Source organism: Cyanistes caeruleus, chromosome 25, assembly GCF_971803275.1.
Source record: "Cyanistes caeruleus chromosome 25, bCyaCae1.hap1.1, whole genome shotgun sequence".
NCBI classification, from domain to species: Eukaryota; Metazoa; Chordata; class Aves; order Passeriformes; family Paridae; genus Cyanistes; species Cyanistes caeruleus.
In genome coordinates this window covers 1,254,985-1,271,063 of record NC_141725.1, presented here as the reverse complement: position 1 = coordinate 1,271,063, position 16,079 = coordinate 1,254,985, and the positions used below count along the sequence as shown (strand labels likewise).

The 16,079-nt window shown below is 50.5% G+C and overlaps 1 protein-coding gene across 1 annotated transcript; it reads right to left on the bottom strand.

Annotated features, from left to right (window-relative positions):
• Positions 1–1,257: 1,257 nt before the first annotated feature.
• Positions 1,258–15,499, bottom strand: LOC111940381 (excitatory amino acid transporter 5-like). The gene is made up of 11 exons (XM_023943039.2): positions 15,246–15,499; positions 12,961–13,040; positions 10,076–10,288; positions 9,362–9,404; positions 8,366–8,588; positions 5,324–5,423; positions 4,890–5,123; positions 3,192–3,386; positions 2,442–2,576; positions 1,557–1,656; positions 1,258–1,458 (listed from the first exon to the last, which is right to left on the bottom strand). Exons 1-11 carry the CDS (start codon positions 15,420–15,422, stop codon positions 1,321–1,323), a joined length of 1,638 nt encoding a protein of 545 aa, XP_023798807.2. The 5' UTR covers positions 15,423–15,499; the 3' UTR covers positions 1,258–1,320.
• Between the last annotated feature and the right edge of the window lie 580 nt (positions 15,500–16,079).

Here is a 16,079-nt window from a genome sequence, read left to right as displayed (position 1 = left end):
CTGCAGAGATTGATTTGAAATGTGATTATTTTGGGTTTGCAAATGATGTAAGTGCTCCTTGAAGAGCAATTGGGCTGTAATGTTTAAGAAGGTAATAATTAACTTCACCAAGGAGAAAGGGTGAAAAAGGCCAAAGTTAGCAGCAGCATCTCAAGCTTACATTGCCCAGGATTCTAATTATGTGAAGGCTTTTGCTTGAAGTTAATAGAAGACAATTTTTGTGCTAAAGCTGGTTTATGATATTTAATAGTTTCTGCTTTTCATTTGGCAAAACTGGAATGAATATTTCTTCTAAATTAAATTTTTTTTACAACCTCTGACTTCAGCTTGAAAGAATTCTGCACATAAAATGTTTTCTTTATGTGCAGTTGGAGAACAGTTCAGTGATGTGAGTGGGGGTCTGAGCTGTGTTACGATTTCCAATTCTGTGACAGGGAAGATCAAGAGAAAAGGGATGAGATGACATTTTGAAATACAGATTAATTCACTGACATGAATTGTTGGTATAAAAGGCTTTTGTGTAGAAGGCTACCCTCGGAAGCCTGGATTTTAAGGCTGTAGTTGGAATTTGAGCTTGGAGACAGATCCTTTACTGGGAAAATCAACACAGTTGCAACTGGGCCTCGTTAATTAGTTCTCTGTAATAAGACAGCTATAGAAACAGGTGTACAGTTTGTCCTTCCTTCCTTCCAGCCAGTGGACCCCACTGTCCCCACGAGAGTGCAACAGCTCAGCCGTCCTGTCTGTAACCTGACAGCTGGGAAATCTCATTATGTCCAACTTGAATTTTGAGCTCTAGACAGAAATTCACATAATCTTAGTTTTTAGATGAGAACCCAGTAGTAAAATAAAAAGCAACGATTGAAAAAATAATCTCTATAAGGAAAACAAAAGCTTCTGGAGCACAGCCTGGCCTCCAGGGAAGAGCTGCTGGCCAGAGGGTTCAGTGATATGTCTCACCCCTGCTGCATTCTCACCAATTCCAGTCTGCTAACACCTGCTCACCTCCCTAGCTTTCAAAAATAGGTGAGCTTGGAAAAATGGGAGTTAACAATCCTTCAAACCCAGCCATTTAAGACAGGGCAGCGAGCTCCCAGCTGTGTCCTCAGGCGCAGGGAGGAGCTGGCTCCCTGCCCCAGCAGCAGAGCCACGCTCTTTGGGTGCCTGCTGGGAGTCCTATGGTCTTCAAAGGATAAGAGAGGATTTTCCCACTTGTTGTGCCAAGTAAGGCCTTTTAACTTGCAGAGCATCCATATGCGACACTCACTATGTCAGTGTTTAGCACCAAGATGCCATTCCTGGGAGCAGGAATGCTGTTATCTACACCTGGCAGATGTTGTAGTGAACTTGTGTCTGATCCAAAAGGGTTTCTTCAATCACTTCAATCCCATTGTCTTTGGGATGCGGGTGTGAGGTCTCTGCAGAAGGAAACTTGTCTGTGTTGCTCACTCGGTCTTCCTGCAAAAAGAAAAGAGCACAGTGAGTAGTGAGTAGGTGCCTTGTGCCTGTCCTGCCATGTCCCACACCCCCCTTCCCTCCCACCATGCTGTACATACTGGGGGGGGCTTTGGGGCAAAGTCCTTCTCGCAGACATGTGCTATGATGCCAGCAGCCAGCGCATCACCAAGGACATTGGTCATGGTTCGTAGTCGGTCCCTGTGGAGAGACAGCACCAGGATGCAGGGGGTGGTCACAGCTGGTGTTTCTGGGGTGTTGATAGCTTTGAAACACGTTAGCCCCCATTTTGAATGTGCCTCCCCCTGGTGTAGCCAAGTGCTGTGTTGGTTTTGCAGATGCAGAGAGAAAATGGTCCCTATGTGAGCCCTGTGCTGGGGCAGCATCTGTCTCACCCTGCCTGTGTGAGCAGTGCAGGGACCTGCCAGTGGCACCTCCCAAAATGGGATGGGCACTGTTCTGCTAAGTGCAGGAGATCTGCCCCAGGAAGTCATAAGACTCCTTGAGATGCCTCTCAAGGAAAAATCCTGTAGATCCAGCCACTGCTCCTCTCTCGTCTGCCCAGGCACCTCTCACTCACCTCTCATTAGTAGAAGGTGCCAGCAGTGCTGGGTACCTGGTGATGCTGAAAGGTTGAACTGGTGGTGTGTTAACCTTCCTTTTTGGGGTAAAGAGAAAAGGGGGAGGGAAAGAGAAAATCAGCCATGATACTTGACACTGTTCTCACTTCTTCCTGGGGGGCTGGGAAGTACAAACCAGCCACCCGCGTGTCTGTTCTGAAACTCGGCATTTGCTCTCTGTGGTTTCTCACCTAATGACTCGCTTAGTTTTTATCTTAGTACTTTAGAATGGCACATTTCACAGGCTCAGTGTTTATTTGTCTCTGACAAATGTAATCCAGCATCAGTTTGTGTCTTAAGAGCAATCTGGTTTCATCTATCAAGATGAAGATCCATCACCGTGAATTGACACTGGAGAGCACTTACAGAGCCCAGTCGACGGCAATGATGAGGGTGATGTCCTCGGTGGGCAGCCCCACAGAGGTGAGGACAATGACCATGGTGACGAGCCCAGACTGCGGGATCCCAGCGGCCCCAATGCTGGCTGCCGAGGCTGTGATGCTGCAAAGAGAAGGTGGCTGTGCAATTCAAACTAGCATCTTTGCATGGCAAAGTAAGTTATTGCTGTGTGGAAGGACTGGATTGGATCTGACTTCCTCTACCTTCCTGTTCCCGGGTGCTATCACAAATTCCCCTGCACACAGCAGCAGGTGCCCTGGCTCTGTGCTCCTCTCTGTCTTCAGGGTAGGGACTTCCTCCTTAGTAGTGAAAAATATTTGCAAACGTACTTAATTATGATTTAGTTACATGCTTTAGTTCCCTGCTTATAAAATGAGAATATCCCATTCCTGAAGGGGAATAAATGACACCTGCACAAATCCTGTGCTCAGCCCTATAGTACTGACGTGCCTCAGCCACATGTCTGTGCAGCTAGGCTTTTCCCTACAGGCAAAGTCCTTGACTTGCAGCAGATTCTGGGGTGCAGAGCCAGCCCAGCTTTCCCTGGCACACAGGGACTGGGACATGCTGCACCCTCTTCTGCTCCTCAGCTTCCCAGCAAAGGTCACTCTGTGCATTAACAAGATCTCTGCGAACAGGAAAAATGCAAGAGGTTGTCCTAATGTCTATAAGTAGGAATAGAGAGAAATAATCTGGCTGCTGCAGAGAAACTTTTACCTTATAGTTATAATTTGTCCCAAATCCAGTTCATACTCATTGACCTGGGCAATAAAGATGGCAGCGACTGCCTCGTAGAGCGCTGTGCCGTCCATGTTGATGGTGGCCCCGACAGGGAGCACGAATCGTGCCACGCGTCTGTCGATGCCATTGTTCTCCAGGAGACACTTGAGGGTGATGGGCAGGGTGGCTGAGCTGCAGGACAAGAAATGAGCAGTAATTGCTGTTTGTGTTGAGTTTTATAAGTTGGAGTCAGTGTGACGGGACAGAAATACCAGCCCTCCTGAGGATGGGTGCCTCAATGTTGCACAAATTGTTGTCGCAATGAAATTTGGCTCTCACCACCTGGGGAATAGACATCATCAGCAAAGTGAGATGCAGGCTGAGAAAGAAAATGTCAGAATGTCATTTCAGTGGCTGAAGTCACCACTTTAACCACCTGTGTGCCATGGCTGCAGCTCTGTTGAACATCTCTGTTGAACATTAACGTGCCCACATTAATCCTGCAGCGCCTCCTGGAGCATGTGACAGTGTGTACTAGCACTGGCTGTGTTGGGGTCTAGCCAGACCCCTGTGTCCTCACCTGTCTCCTCCATGTGGGATGCCTGCCTCAGCTTATGCACCTCTGACCTCTCTCTGTTGTTTCTGTCTGGCATGAAGACAACTGTCCCACAGGAATGGGGATGAGGAATGGAGGAAGAAGAACAGGTTGAAGAAAGGAAACCACAGAAAATAAGTCAATGGGATTTGAACAGACTCTGGGAGGCAGAGACTGCATTTGGGAACGGCCCTGGATGCAGAGTGGTGGCCCCAGCCCTGGGCACAGAGCATGGGGCTGGGACAAGGAGCAGGGTATTCTTTCTGTAACAGGATCTCCCTCCCTTAGCTGGCTGCAGAGCAGAGGGAGGAGAAGCCTGATGGAGAAAGAGCTGGAGATCCAAGTTCAGGAGGAGACCAGGTCATTACGAGTTGCAGAAGCAACGGTTGCAGCAGTGGGCACTGGAGAAGGGAGGCACAGTCCAGGGGTTTTATTTGGATTATGTGAAGAAGCAACAGAGAGGCCAGAAAAACCCTTTGCCTGGTCAAATGTGCTCCAGGAAAATGTTGGAATTTGTGTGTCTTCTGGAAAGGGTGGTAGTTAATAGTGCGAAGTTTTTTTTCATTGTTATAAGGAATGTATTTAAATTAAAATAGAATAGACAGATAAAATCTAAAATTATTAAAATCTTTTCAAAGTAGGGAAGATTTTTCTGTGGCTGAACTTGGGATACACTGTAGTTGATTTTAGATTGTCAGTAAAGTGTTCAGAAGAGCTTTTAATATTTTCAATTAAACTCCAGGATCATAACCCCATGCAGTTTATAAAGCACCTACAATAGTCCTGGTTTGAATTCATGGAAAGAAAACTGCAGCAATTGAATGAAGTGTGCACACACACACAAAAATATTGCTGGTTTGCTTTGGGAAAACCCTGGGAGAGGATGAGTGGAAGAGCACCATGAGCTGCCCAGGTCTACCAACCAGGGCAGGACCAAGTGTCTGCTTCCTCCTAAAACCAGGAGCATTCTCATTTCAAATAGTGCTGGAGCATAGTTTTCCTTTGAGTTACACCTCTCCTCCCAGAGCTCAGCCATGTCTCCCTTGCTAAACCAGATCCCTGCTCTGAGGTATCTGCAGGTTCCAGCCATGTTTTCCTACCTGGAGGACGTAGCTAAGGCGATCAGCAAGGCTTGCAGTATCCCCTGAATGAAAGCAAAGGGGTTTTTCTTGGTGATGAGGACAAAAAGCAGAGGTAAGAGGATGATTCCATGGAAGGCAAGCCCTGACACCACTGTAATGACATATAGTCCCAGTTTCTGTCCTATAACTGACGGATCTTCCATCTCCAAGATCTTTCCAGCTATGAGAAATACAATGCCAAAGGGGAAGTACCTGCAAAGAATAAGCACAAAAAAAATATGAGGATGCAGCAATCACTGTAGCACTACAGGACAGACATGGCAGTGTTTGGTACCGTGCAGTACAGTCACACGAAAACAAGTTCAGTGCTCACAACAGACACTTGCAGACATGTGACCAGCACTGCCATTAGATAGCAGGAAAGAAAATCAATCCATCAAAACCAGATTTACCAAACAGCCATTGAGACAATTTTCATAACTGCTTCGTTCAGACACTGGCACACGTTAACCAGCGGGGCTCCTCGTTCACCCATCTTTCCTAGGAGAAGTCCTGCAAACAAGCAGAGCAGGTTACATGACTTGAGAGCGCCATGGGAGCAGCACCTGACAGGCCAAGTGTCTTGAGGGTCTGGTGGCCACAGAATGGGGGTCACCAGGCAAAACCTGATTTAGTACTGGTTGCTGTGTGCTCTTACGAGTTATGGCCATTCTCTGTTCTAAGCAAACACAAGCATCTGGCCTTTTCTCACAAAGCCCCACCAGACCCAAATCCAGGATTTAGACTCTGCCTTGCACAGAAAACAGATAAACTTCACTGCTGCTCAATGCTGGAAGAGTCATTTCCTGTGATGGATAAACTGTGGATTAGCTGGATTAGGTGGATATCTGGATTGCTATTTGGTAGTGCAAGAATAATGAACTCTGGAAATACTGGAATTTTTTTAAGGGTAAGGTGTGGTAGGGCTTTCTGTCACTGGGGACGTGATGCTGTGCTGCATCCCTGCCCTGCTGTGGAGTGAAAGGGGCCCCGGCTGCCCCAGTGACTGAGCAGTGTTCTGGTCCCTGGTCCCATGCCTGGTTCCCTTGTGGGGTGAGTGTTCAGTGTTGGTGGCTCACAGGCTGTGCCATGGTGGTGACAACACATGTGCCTGTACAGTAACATGTCAGGAAGCATCTGAGTGAGTTGCTTAGATACAGGCATTAAGCCTTCTCTCCTATGTCTGTTTTCTTCTTTGATGTTGTTGCATTAACTTAATACAGCCTAATTTTCTGTTGAAGGAATACTAGAGCAGAAATACAGGTTATGGTTTGAATGGTTAGAAGGGTTATGGTGCTGTCCTGTGTCAGTGTTAAACCCCATTGCTTTCATTGGCTGGAGGCTTTCTAGGAACCCTCAAGCAAAGGGAAAATGAATGTTTTAGTATTTTCCCGTCTTGTTTCCAGCTTGGTGTGAGTCCTTCTTTCCATGTTGGCAAAAATTAATTTTGAAGCACTATGCAGGTGTCTGTTTTATCTTGGAAAAGAATATAAGCAGAATCTTGTGCTGCTTATCCCTCTTCAGTATCAGGGTTGAAGACTCCAAGAGGCCCTTGGTTGGTGGTTGGACCTCTTATCTTGCTCAAAAGAAAGTTGAGGTGGGGTCACATTTGCCAGAACTTTCAGAAATGAGACAAGGCTTGGCATGTTTAAGTCCCAGCTCTGTAGATATTCATCCAGTATTTGGTGGCCACAACAGCTGCTTTGGAAGAAAGTTATTTCTTTTCAGGTCTTACAGAGCTGATTTGGGAGACATGGCCCAAGTAAATGGACAGATTCCTGCAAGGATCTGGAGTGCTCTGCCCTCTTGTGGGTTTCAAAAGCAACAGAGAGGCCCTCAGTGACAGTGAAGAACTGCCAGAGCTGGGGTAGCTGTGTGGAGTCACCCCTCATAGCAAAGTCACTCTGGGTACGTAGAGGCTGCTGTATGGACACCTTGGTCTCAGCCCCACAACCTGCCTAGTTTTGGTGTTGAACAAAAATGCACTTTGCTGAGAGCTCAACCAGCTTCCACCTGCCTCCCCCACCTTGCTGCATGGAGGAGATCCCTGTTTCCCAAGGCATGGGGCTGTGGTGCCCTGTCTGTCCCTCTCCTGTTTTCTGCCAGCCAAACCAAATTCAGCCTCTCCTCATAAGGAAAGCATCCTGTGGGTGTATGAATGTTCTATATCAAGTTGCCCATGCCTGGTGCAGGTGATGCTCTGTGGCTTTGTGGAGCTCTAATCCTGGGCAAAACATGGGAAGTGCAGGTGGTGGCTGTGGCTGGCTCAGATGATCTCCCACTGCCTCCTGACTCAGGCTGATCCCACTCCCACGCTGGAGGGGTTGTGAAATGCCATCTTAGAAGAGAAAAGCCGCTTCTCGCTGCAGGTTTGGCTGGGCTGGAGGGGAGCACGTGTCCTGTGGGCAGGAACTCAGCACCTTTCCTGGGTGTCCAAGGTGTGCAGAGGGTGTTAGATGCTGGGACAAGAGATTGCCAGAGACATCTTGTGGCTGTAGGGATCTGTCAGTGGGTCTGGCTCTGTCCAGTCTCGCTGTGGCTAACTCCTCTGAGGTCTCTCATTTAGAACTGCTGCTCGAGGTGGCTCTGACTGCAGTCAGCGCACTCCGGTGCTGTGCTGGCTGTGCTGCCTCCACACCTCAAATCTTCTAATTGGCTTTTTGGTTCCTTATACACAAAGTTCAAGCTCCTTGCCCTCACCTCTTAATCTACACATAATCCTGCCACCATACTCATCTCACTGCCTTCTACTCTTTTTCCTTCCTGATCCCTCCCTTCTCCCTTTCTGCCTCAGCTTTGCACCCATGTCCTGTTACGCTTTGAGCCAACTTCATGATCCTTCTTTCAGTGACTTTCTCCCCTTTAAACCTCCTCTCTTGCACATGTCTCTCCACAACCTCTGCTTCTTCTTCCCAAAATTGCTGCCAAGCACCTTTTCCACATAGAACTGCAAGCTGTTCAATGCAGGATGCTGCCCTACCTCCTTCAGAAAGTCCTGTTGGAAATTCTCATGTATTTGTAAAAGCACCAAGTCTGACCCCGCTTTGACATCCTGCCTGCTCAGGGGCTGAATATTCAGCATGAAGGATTTGTGTCATTGTGGTGAGCTGCAGGCAGCTTCTGCAAAATTACTCCTCGCTTCAGACTTTATTAAAAGGACACCCCAGCTTATGTAATGGTTTGAAAACCCTCAGGATCTGCACATGAGTTGGGAAGGAAATACAAGGAAGGAAATACAGTAAAATTAGCCTTCCCCATGCCTACAGCTTTAGTGAGCTCCATCGCGGGTGGTGCTGACAGGGGTCTTGGTATGAGCTCTATGCTGGGTCCAGCTCCCAGGGGCTGGGGCAGTTAAAGCTAAAGGAACCTTGTCCCACATCTTTTGCTCTGTAAAGCATGGTGACCACAGCAGTGGCCACCCTGGGCTGTCCCTGGGCCCATGGAGGAGCAGGTACCTATGGTTGCTGAGAAGATGACAATCCCCAGGACATTCATCTCATTGCTGGTCCCAGCCAGGGTCCTGTAGGTCATCTCAGGTGATGGTGTCAGCTCAAGGAACACAGGCCGATGGATTTCAGGGTTTTTGTCATCAGGTGCAAAGTAAATAAAATTGACAGGTTTTCCTGGGATCTTTGGAAAACCAGGTGACTTCACCACTGGGACAAGAACAGTTCGATACTGGAACAGAAGCAAAGGAGGAAGGTTAGTGTGCTGCTGGCACGAGCTCCATCCTGCTCTCAACATGGAGGCCAAGCCTGCCCTAGGCTGGGTGCTCCTGGAGGTTAAAGGTTTGGGTTCAAGGCAGTAAAAAGCTGGTGGAAACAAGGAGTGAGAGTCAGGCAAGGGGAGCTGTGGCTGTTGGCTGCAGATGGTCTTCAGCCAAGGCTGCAGAGCAGACTCGTGGTGCTGGTGACCTGGGTCCCTGTGGGATGCCAGCACAGTGGCATCTTCATGTCCTTCCTCCATCCTTCCTCCTGTGAGCTATACTGATTCTATTCCAATGAGTTTGATTTTTTTCCCTGTCCCTTCACCCTACCTGGCCACTCCTCAGTCTGTCCCCTTTGACCACTTTACCTTCCCTCAAGTGTCCCTTCTTTGTGTCCCTTTCCCTGCCTGCTGCCTGACCACTCCGCTGCCGCCCCTCCCCAGGGATGAAGCCGCTGCACAGGAGCGAGATCTCAGAAAGGGATGTGTGCTGCTTCTGTACAGGAGCCTTGCAGGCAGAGAGCAGGCACGGGGGTTCCTGTGAGCCTGTACCCCCCTCCCCAGAGCCCTCCTGCCTTCGAGTGCCCACCCTGGGTCGGTGTGGGGGAATGCAGAGGAAGGGGAAGTTCAGGGAAGGGAAGTGAAGTTAAGGGAAGGGGAAGGGAAGAGCCTTCTGTCCAGGCTGTGGGTGAGCAAAGAGGCAGCCCCCGTGTGGAGCTGCACACAGAGGGGTCAGGTGAACTCACCTGCTGGAATGAAGCTTCAACCAGATTAGAAGGAAACATGTTTCTGTAAGAGACCAACGATACAGGGTTAAAGTGTGCTGTGAGAGCATAGGGAGCATCCTGGGAAGCATTTCTGGTGGGCACAATGTCCAGAAGAGGACATGAAAGCCAACAATCACTTAGAAGCTGTGCAAGCTGTGAGCAAAGAAAGCCTGGAAGGTGAACGCAAAGCAGGACTGAGAACCATGTGTAAATGGGATTGGTGGAAAGCCTGAGCCTGGGGTGGATATCTGCAGCCCTCTGCTCAGAGCCTGGTCCAGTCAATCCAGTACTCCCAGCAGTGAAGATTCTCCCCCAGCCCCTGGGTATGTGCTGCAGCCCCTCCCCAGGTAACCCCATCTACTGCTTTAACCCAGCTCTGGGCCAGCTCCAGGCTTGGCATTTCCCAGCTGGGGCTACAGAGGAGAATCCAAGCCTTGCAGGGAACATGACTCTGATCTCTGCTGCAGTGCATCTCTTTGCTGACTGCTTTGGGAGAGCAGTGGCAGTGACAGAGTAGCCAGAAAGGCATGGATGGGGGGACATGAACCCCATGTTGCTGAACTTGAAGATAACAGCACCTGACCAGTGGTTCTCATGTTTCCCTTGAGATCTCAGGGTCTTATGGGAACTCAGAACCTTCTGGGAAGATTTTGTTATCACAGCCTTGCCTCTTGCTGAATTCCTGTGACACACCTGATTAAATCCAGTAATGCATCGGCGGAGCTGAGCACCACTTTCCCCACAGAGTAGTTGTCCTTTTGGGCAGCTGCACCAGGATGGATGCTGACCACGAGGATGATCCCCACAGTCACTGCCATGAAGGTTGTCCAAAGGTAGTAGGTGATGGTGATCACCCCCATCTTCCCACAGGCCTTGGAGTCCATGGTGGCCAGCCCAGACATGAGGCTGCAGCACAGAACAGAGTGGTCACTGTCTGCTCCCCAGACTGCACAAGATGCACCTGATGGGCAAAATCTCCAAGGTGAGAGGGGTTTCCATAAGTTTTTTAAATCAAAGCCCAAGGGCATCACTGAGCTCTTGCACATTCCTGTGCCAGCAACCCACAGGATCTCACACCCAGGATGAACTTGTGACATTCCAAGCTGACCTGTGAAAGGCAGGAGACACCTCCAAGCCCCTTCTCAAGATCTGGCTGTGTTTTCTATTAAGGGTTTATATTCTTAGTGTATTTTTATGTTGCATAAGAGATGCTTCTCCTTTTTTGTGAGGTACTGTTCTCTTATATCTCCATCACCTCGTGCCACTGCTGCGTGTCACTGTGAGGAGCAAAGGAAGGTATCAGCAAGGTTCATAAAAACCTGGTGGGGATGGACCCCATGCCCCCAGGAGAGACCTGCAGATTCAGATTTCATGCATGCATAAGCCTTCCTAAGAAGTAACCCATAAGCTACTTCTCAGCAAAACTGGGCTAAAAATAGAGAGGGCATTACAGGCTGCCCAGCAGGGAGAGCAGTGCGGATGGTGGGGACAAGTTGGGTGCAGGACCGGGTTTGCTGAGAACACTCGCTTGGGAGGAACTGCTGACATTCTCAAGGACAGAGAGGGCCCACAGACAGACCCTGACAAATGCGAGGATTGGGAAATCCCCAACCATGTGAGGTTTAACAAGGGCAAGTGTCAGATCCTGGCCTGGGATGGGGCAGCCCTGGATGCAGGGACAGACTAGGAATGAGAGGCTGGAGAGCAGCACCCTGGCAAGGGACCTGGGGGTCCTGGTTGGTGGCGAGTTGGATCTGAGTCACCAGTGAGTCCTGGCAGCCCAAAGGGCCACCAGGGCCCAGGGAGGGATTGTCCCGCTCTGCTCTGCACTGGGACAGCCTCACCTCCAGTGCTGGGGACACTTGGGGCACCACAAGATCAGGAGGATCCAAAGGTGTTGGAGAGTGTCCAGAGGAGGGATACGGAGCTGGGGAATGCTCTGAGGAGCAGCTGAGGGCACTTGGCTCGTTCAGCTGGAGCAGAGGAGACTGAGGGGAGGCTCCTCGGGGGCTGCAGCTCCTCCCGAGGGGAGGCGGAGGGGCAGGGGCTGAGCTCTGCTCTGGGACAGGGACAGGAGCCCAGGAAGGGCTGGAGCTGTGCCAGGGCTTGGGATGGATCTCAGGGCAAGGTTCTTCCCCCCGAGGCTGCTGGCACTGCCCAGGCTCCCCAGGGAATGGGCCCAGCCCCAAGGCTGCCAGAGCTCCAGGAGCGTTTGGACAGCGCTCTCAGGGATGCTCAGGGTGGGCTTGTTGGGGGGTCTGGGCAGGGCCAGGAGTGGGACTCAGTGATCCTTGCGGGTCTCTTCCAACTCAAGATATTCCAGGATTCTATGAAATGTGACTGTTTGGGAGTTGCAGTGTGCCCCACATGCATACAGACACACTAAGCGCTTGCAGAACCCAGCCAAGCCCTGAGGCAGGACATAATAGAAGGGCTGCAAGGGTCAGTGCCAACCTTGGGGATACACAGGGTGGCTGAGGTGGTGGTCAGCCCACGGATCCCAATTAGCAGCGGCACATCCAGGAGGAGAAGGGCCTTGGAAACTCAAGAGAGTCCACAAAAGCAACACTGACCTAAGTGGTGCTTTCCAGCTTGGGGCTTGGGGATCTCCAGAGCTCCATCCTCAGAGCACACCCAGTCCCCTCTGGGATGGTGTGTAGAGGGAAGACACCACTTCACTATCATTCAGTAATTATAGAAAAATCCCTGGTTCGATCCAACATGAAATAAAACTCCCAGGAGGCCTCTGCAGACCCTGCACCCACAGACAGGAGAGTGATCATTGGACACCACTTAGCAACTGAGCTGCAGGGAGGGCTGAGACCAAAGGGAAACCCTCAAGCACCTCAGGGAGGGATGTGAGATACAGACTTCTCTACAAGGACTGGTACTGAACACATCAAGTGTGGCCAGGATAGAGACTACACTGCTATCAAAAATGAGCCAGAGGCAAATGGGACAAGAAGCAAACTGACAAACAATAGAGAAATGACACATCCTCGAGGGAAGAAGGACTTGATCATTTGTGTGTCTAATGAGCACATGCCAACATATTGTTTGCAATATGTTAATCCATATAAGGTTTTCAAGATCTTGCTTAGACCTCAGTGGGACTGCTGGCTCTGTTCCTTATTTCTAGGTCTCTATGAGCCAAAAAAATTGGGATTTGCAAACACAGACACAGCACTGGGGAATGGTGATGTTTTTTACCTGACCTTTCTCAAATCCCTCTAAGGGAATCTGCTTTGATGTTAAACAGCTCATCACAACTGCCCACAGATGGTCTTGGCATCACCAGCTGCCCAAAAGAAGGGAAACACCTCATCCAGTGCAGGTGTCTCACCTGGGTGCAAGTGCCTGCCAAATTCAGATGAGGATTTGTCCCACACTATCGCTGGGAAATCATGGGGTTTGATGAACACCAAGCCAGGGGATGCTGCTTGACTGCCAGCTGCTTGGAGACAGGGTTATTCTCATCCCCTGCAGTTTTGGGGTTATCTCCTCAATGCAGGGGTCACAGGGTGATCTTTTCAATGTGATGGAAAGATGGTGCTTTAGAGCAGAAGGTGATATCTTACCTGGAGGTGATCAAGGGCAGGATCAGCATCTTCAGCATCCTCATGAGGAGCTCTCCAGGAAAGGAAAAATACTGCTTCTCCTGCACGTAGAGCAGAGCATGTGTCAGGTAAATGATTATGGGTGAAGGGCTCAAACTTGATCCATCTGCCTTTATCCCAACCAGATCCAGCTCTGAGCTTTGTTCTGAACTGGCAGTCGCTTCTTGAGGCACTCAGTGATGCCATTTCTCTGCTGTCCCTTACTGGGAGTTGGCTCAGGGATGGGGAATACTGGGCACGTGGCAAACCTGGCTGTAAACAAGGGAGAGGCATGTGGGATTGGTCCCCTCCCAAAAATATCCCTGGTTCTGTAGGCTTCTAGGAAAGGGTCCACATGGCTCTACCATTGGCTCCTCTCAAAAGTCATTGCATTCATTATCAGGGAGCAGAGGCTTGGCTGCATCTACTTTGGGGCAAAAGTTCCCCAAAGCTGTTGGCAGCAACAAAAGGTGGGAATATCCCATGGCTGCAGGTGGAAAAGACAAGCTCAGGGAGAGGCCAGGTGTCTGGCCCATCCATGGGACAATCTTGGTGCCATGGCATCTCTCCACCCCATACACCTCTCACATGGACACGAAGAAAGGTTGCAGACATCCCCTCAAAGTCTGGATCCCACAGCCATGACCAAGGGGAGAGTGAGGGGTCTGTGGGACCAGCAGCTTGGCCAGCATCCCTCCTTCCCTCCATCCTTATCTCTATGTACCATCCATCCCTCCATCCATCCATCCATCCATCATCCATCCATCCATCCATCCATCCATCCATCCATCCATCCATCCATCCCTGATCCCCTTATTTCACTGTGCCTCTGTAGAGGTGTCAGGGAGTGATCTGAGTTGACCCCAAGACAAGGTACTTTTGGTTACTCCAGAGTAGCCACCACCATGCTGGGGCTTTGAGGGGTGCCAAGGCAGCTATTCAGTTGCTCCCCTGTGCTGTCCCTGCAATGTCCCAGTGTGTGGCTTGGATATGGCTGATGTCCCAGGAAGCTCAGGCAGAGTGGAGCTGCCATGGGCCCAGCTGGGTGCAAGGGTAATGCCAGATCCGAACAGCATCTCTTTGACAGTGGGTCTCTCAGCTTTGTTACACTTTCCCATTCAGGAAATGGGAGGAAAGCAGGGACTGGCCACCTCTCCAGCTGTCCTCCAGATTTTGTGACAAAAGTCTGTAGTGGGGACAGTCTCTAGTGGCCACCAGGCCCATAGCAGAGCTGTGGCAATAGGGCAGGATGGGGCTGAAGCAGAGGATGGATAAACTTTATGCATGGCAAGATGAGGGGCTGGAGCCCCAAGACTCTGTGAGCCTCATGCCCAGCGTGGGTGGCTGCTGGGCTCTCACGGGTGTGTGCACTGGGATGCTGGGAGATTACACCCAGCTTCAATTAAGTAACGAGATCATCCCTGCTGCGCTGATGCTGAAGGGCCTAATTGAAATGACAAGACTTTGCTAAATCCCAGTGGGCAACACAGGGATGTTCCAGCATCAGCTGAGCTCTCCTGGAGCAGCATTCCCGCTCCTGGGCTCAGCAGCCTGGCTGAGGATCAGGGCTGAACTGTGCCCCAGCTGCCTGAAGTCAGAGGATCTCAACTTGGTGCCATTTCACAGTGCAATGCTCCTGCAAAATGCTGAGCTAATGTGCCTTTCTCATGTGTTTTCTCCAATGCATTTGTCTCCAAGGCTCCTCAAAGGAAGGTGACTCTTCTACTCCAGGCTCCCCATCAGCCTTCTATTTATTTGCTAGGTCCTCTCCAGAGCATGAAAATGTGCTTTGATTGCACACAGCTGAGGAGGACCCCATCCCTCAAACCCTATCTTCTGGACCCCATCCCTCAAACCCCATCTTCTGGACCCCATCCCTCAGATCCCAATGCTGCTAGTGGTGTTGGGGGAGCCTGTTTACTGAGCATCTAGCCCCTGAGTAAACATTCCCCCCTTTCCCATCTTCATCCCACCTTGAGGCTCCTGAAGCCCCATGGGGTCCAACCCATAGCTTCCTACTCCCATTGGAGGGAGGCAGGATTTGTCCTATAGCTTGGGCATTTGTTGACACCTTCTTGGTCAAAAAAAAGAAGAAAATAAAAGAAAAAAATAAAAGCCATGGACAGAAACCTGCCTTAAGGTGGTTTTCTTGGGCAGGAGCCTTTGCTTTTGGGGCTGTGCCCATCTGGGACCCTTAGTGGCACCAGGGATTGCTCCCTGCCCCACTCCATCCCTCTCACTCCCATCACCATCCCAGCCAGGCTTACCAGGTCTGTCAGCTCGAGTGCCCGCAGCAGGAACCCCAGGAGGCATCCAGTGACAACCGACAGCATCGAGAGAGTCAAGAGGCCATTTTTGTACCAGAAAGCCCGTACCCACTTCCAGAGGCGCAGAAGGGCCGTGGACAGTGAGTGCAGCACAGCTCTTCTGACCCACTCCCACATGGTCGTCCTCAGCCACCCAGATGATGCCCCTGGGAGCAGCTCCTAGCCCCAGTCATGGCCATGGGCCCCACGGCACCGATGGACCCCTGCTCTGTGCCAGGAGCTGAGTGTGCTGGTGGCTAATCCCCAGAACCAAAAGCTTCAGGGATATTTGGGAGCCTTTCCCATAATGGAAAGTGACGTCTTCAACTGGTTAATCTGGGCTTGGCATCCTGCCGGTGAGGTGCTGAACCCTCCCAGTTTAACCCTCCAGCCCCTGGGATGGGGGCCAGTGTGCAGAATGAGAGCAGGGACTCAGCCTCAGAACTTCTCTGTGTTTCTGATCCAAAAGGTCCTGCCACCAGATCTGGGTCCTGCATTAGATTTGTGCTCCCCACCACCTGATCCTGCCCCCTCTGTGAGGGCTTCATGAAGGCAGGGTCTGCAAAAGGAAACTTTCCCAGTGAATGAGAGAATTTTCCATAGCATCTGCAGACACAGCCCAAGGCACCAACAGATGATACTGAATGTTCCCACACAAATATCTGCCTGAACAGATCCAACCTCCTGCCAGCTCTCCAGGGAAGCTGCCCCTAGGCCATGAGATGCTGATGGAGCACCTGGTCCATAATTCATTATATTTGAACATATTTCTCTGTCCAGTTTGCCTCTGGCTTA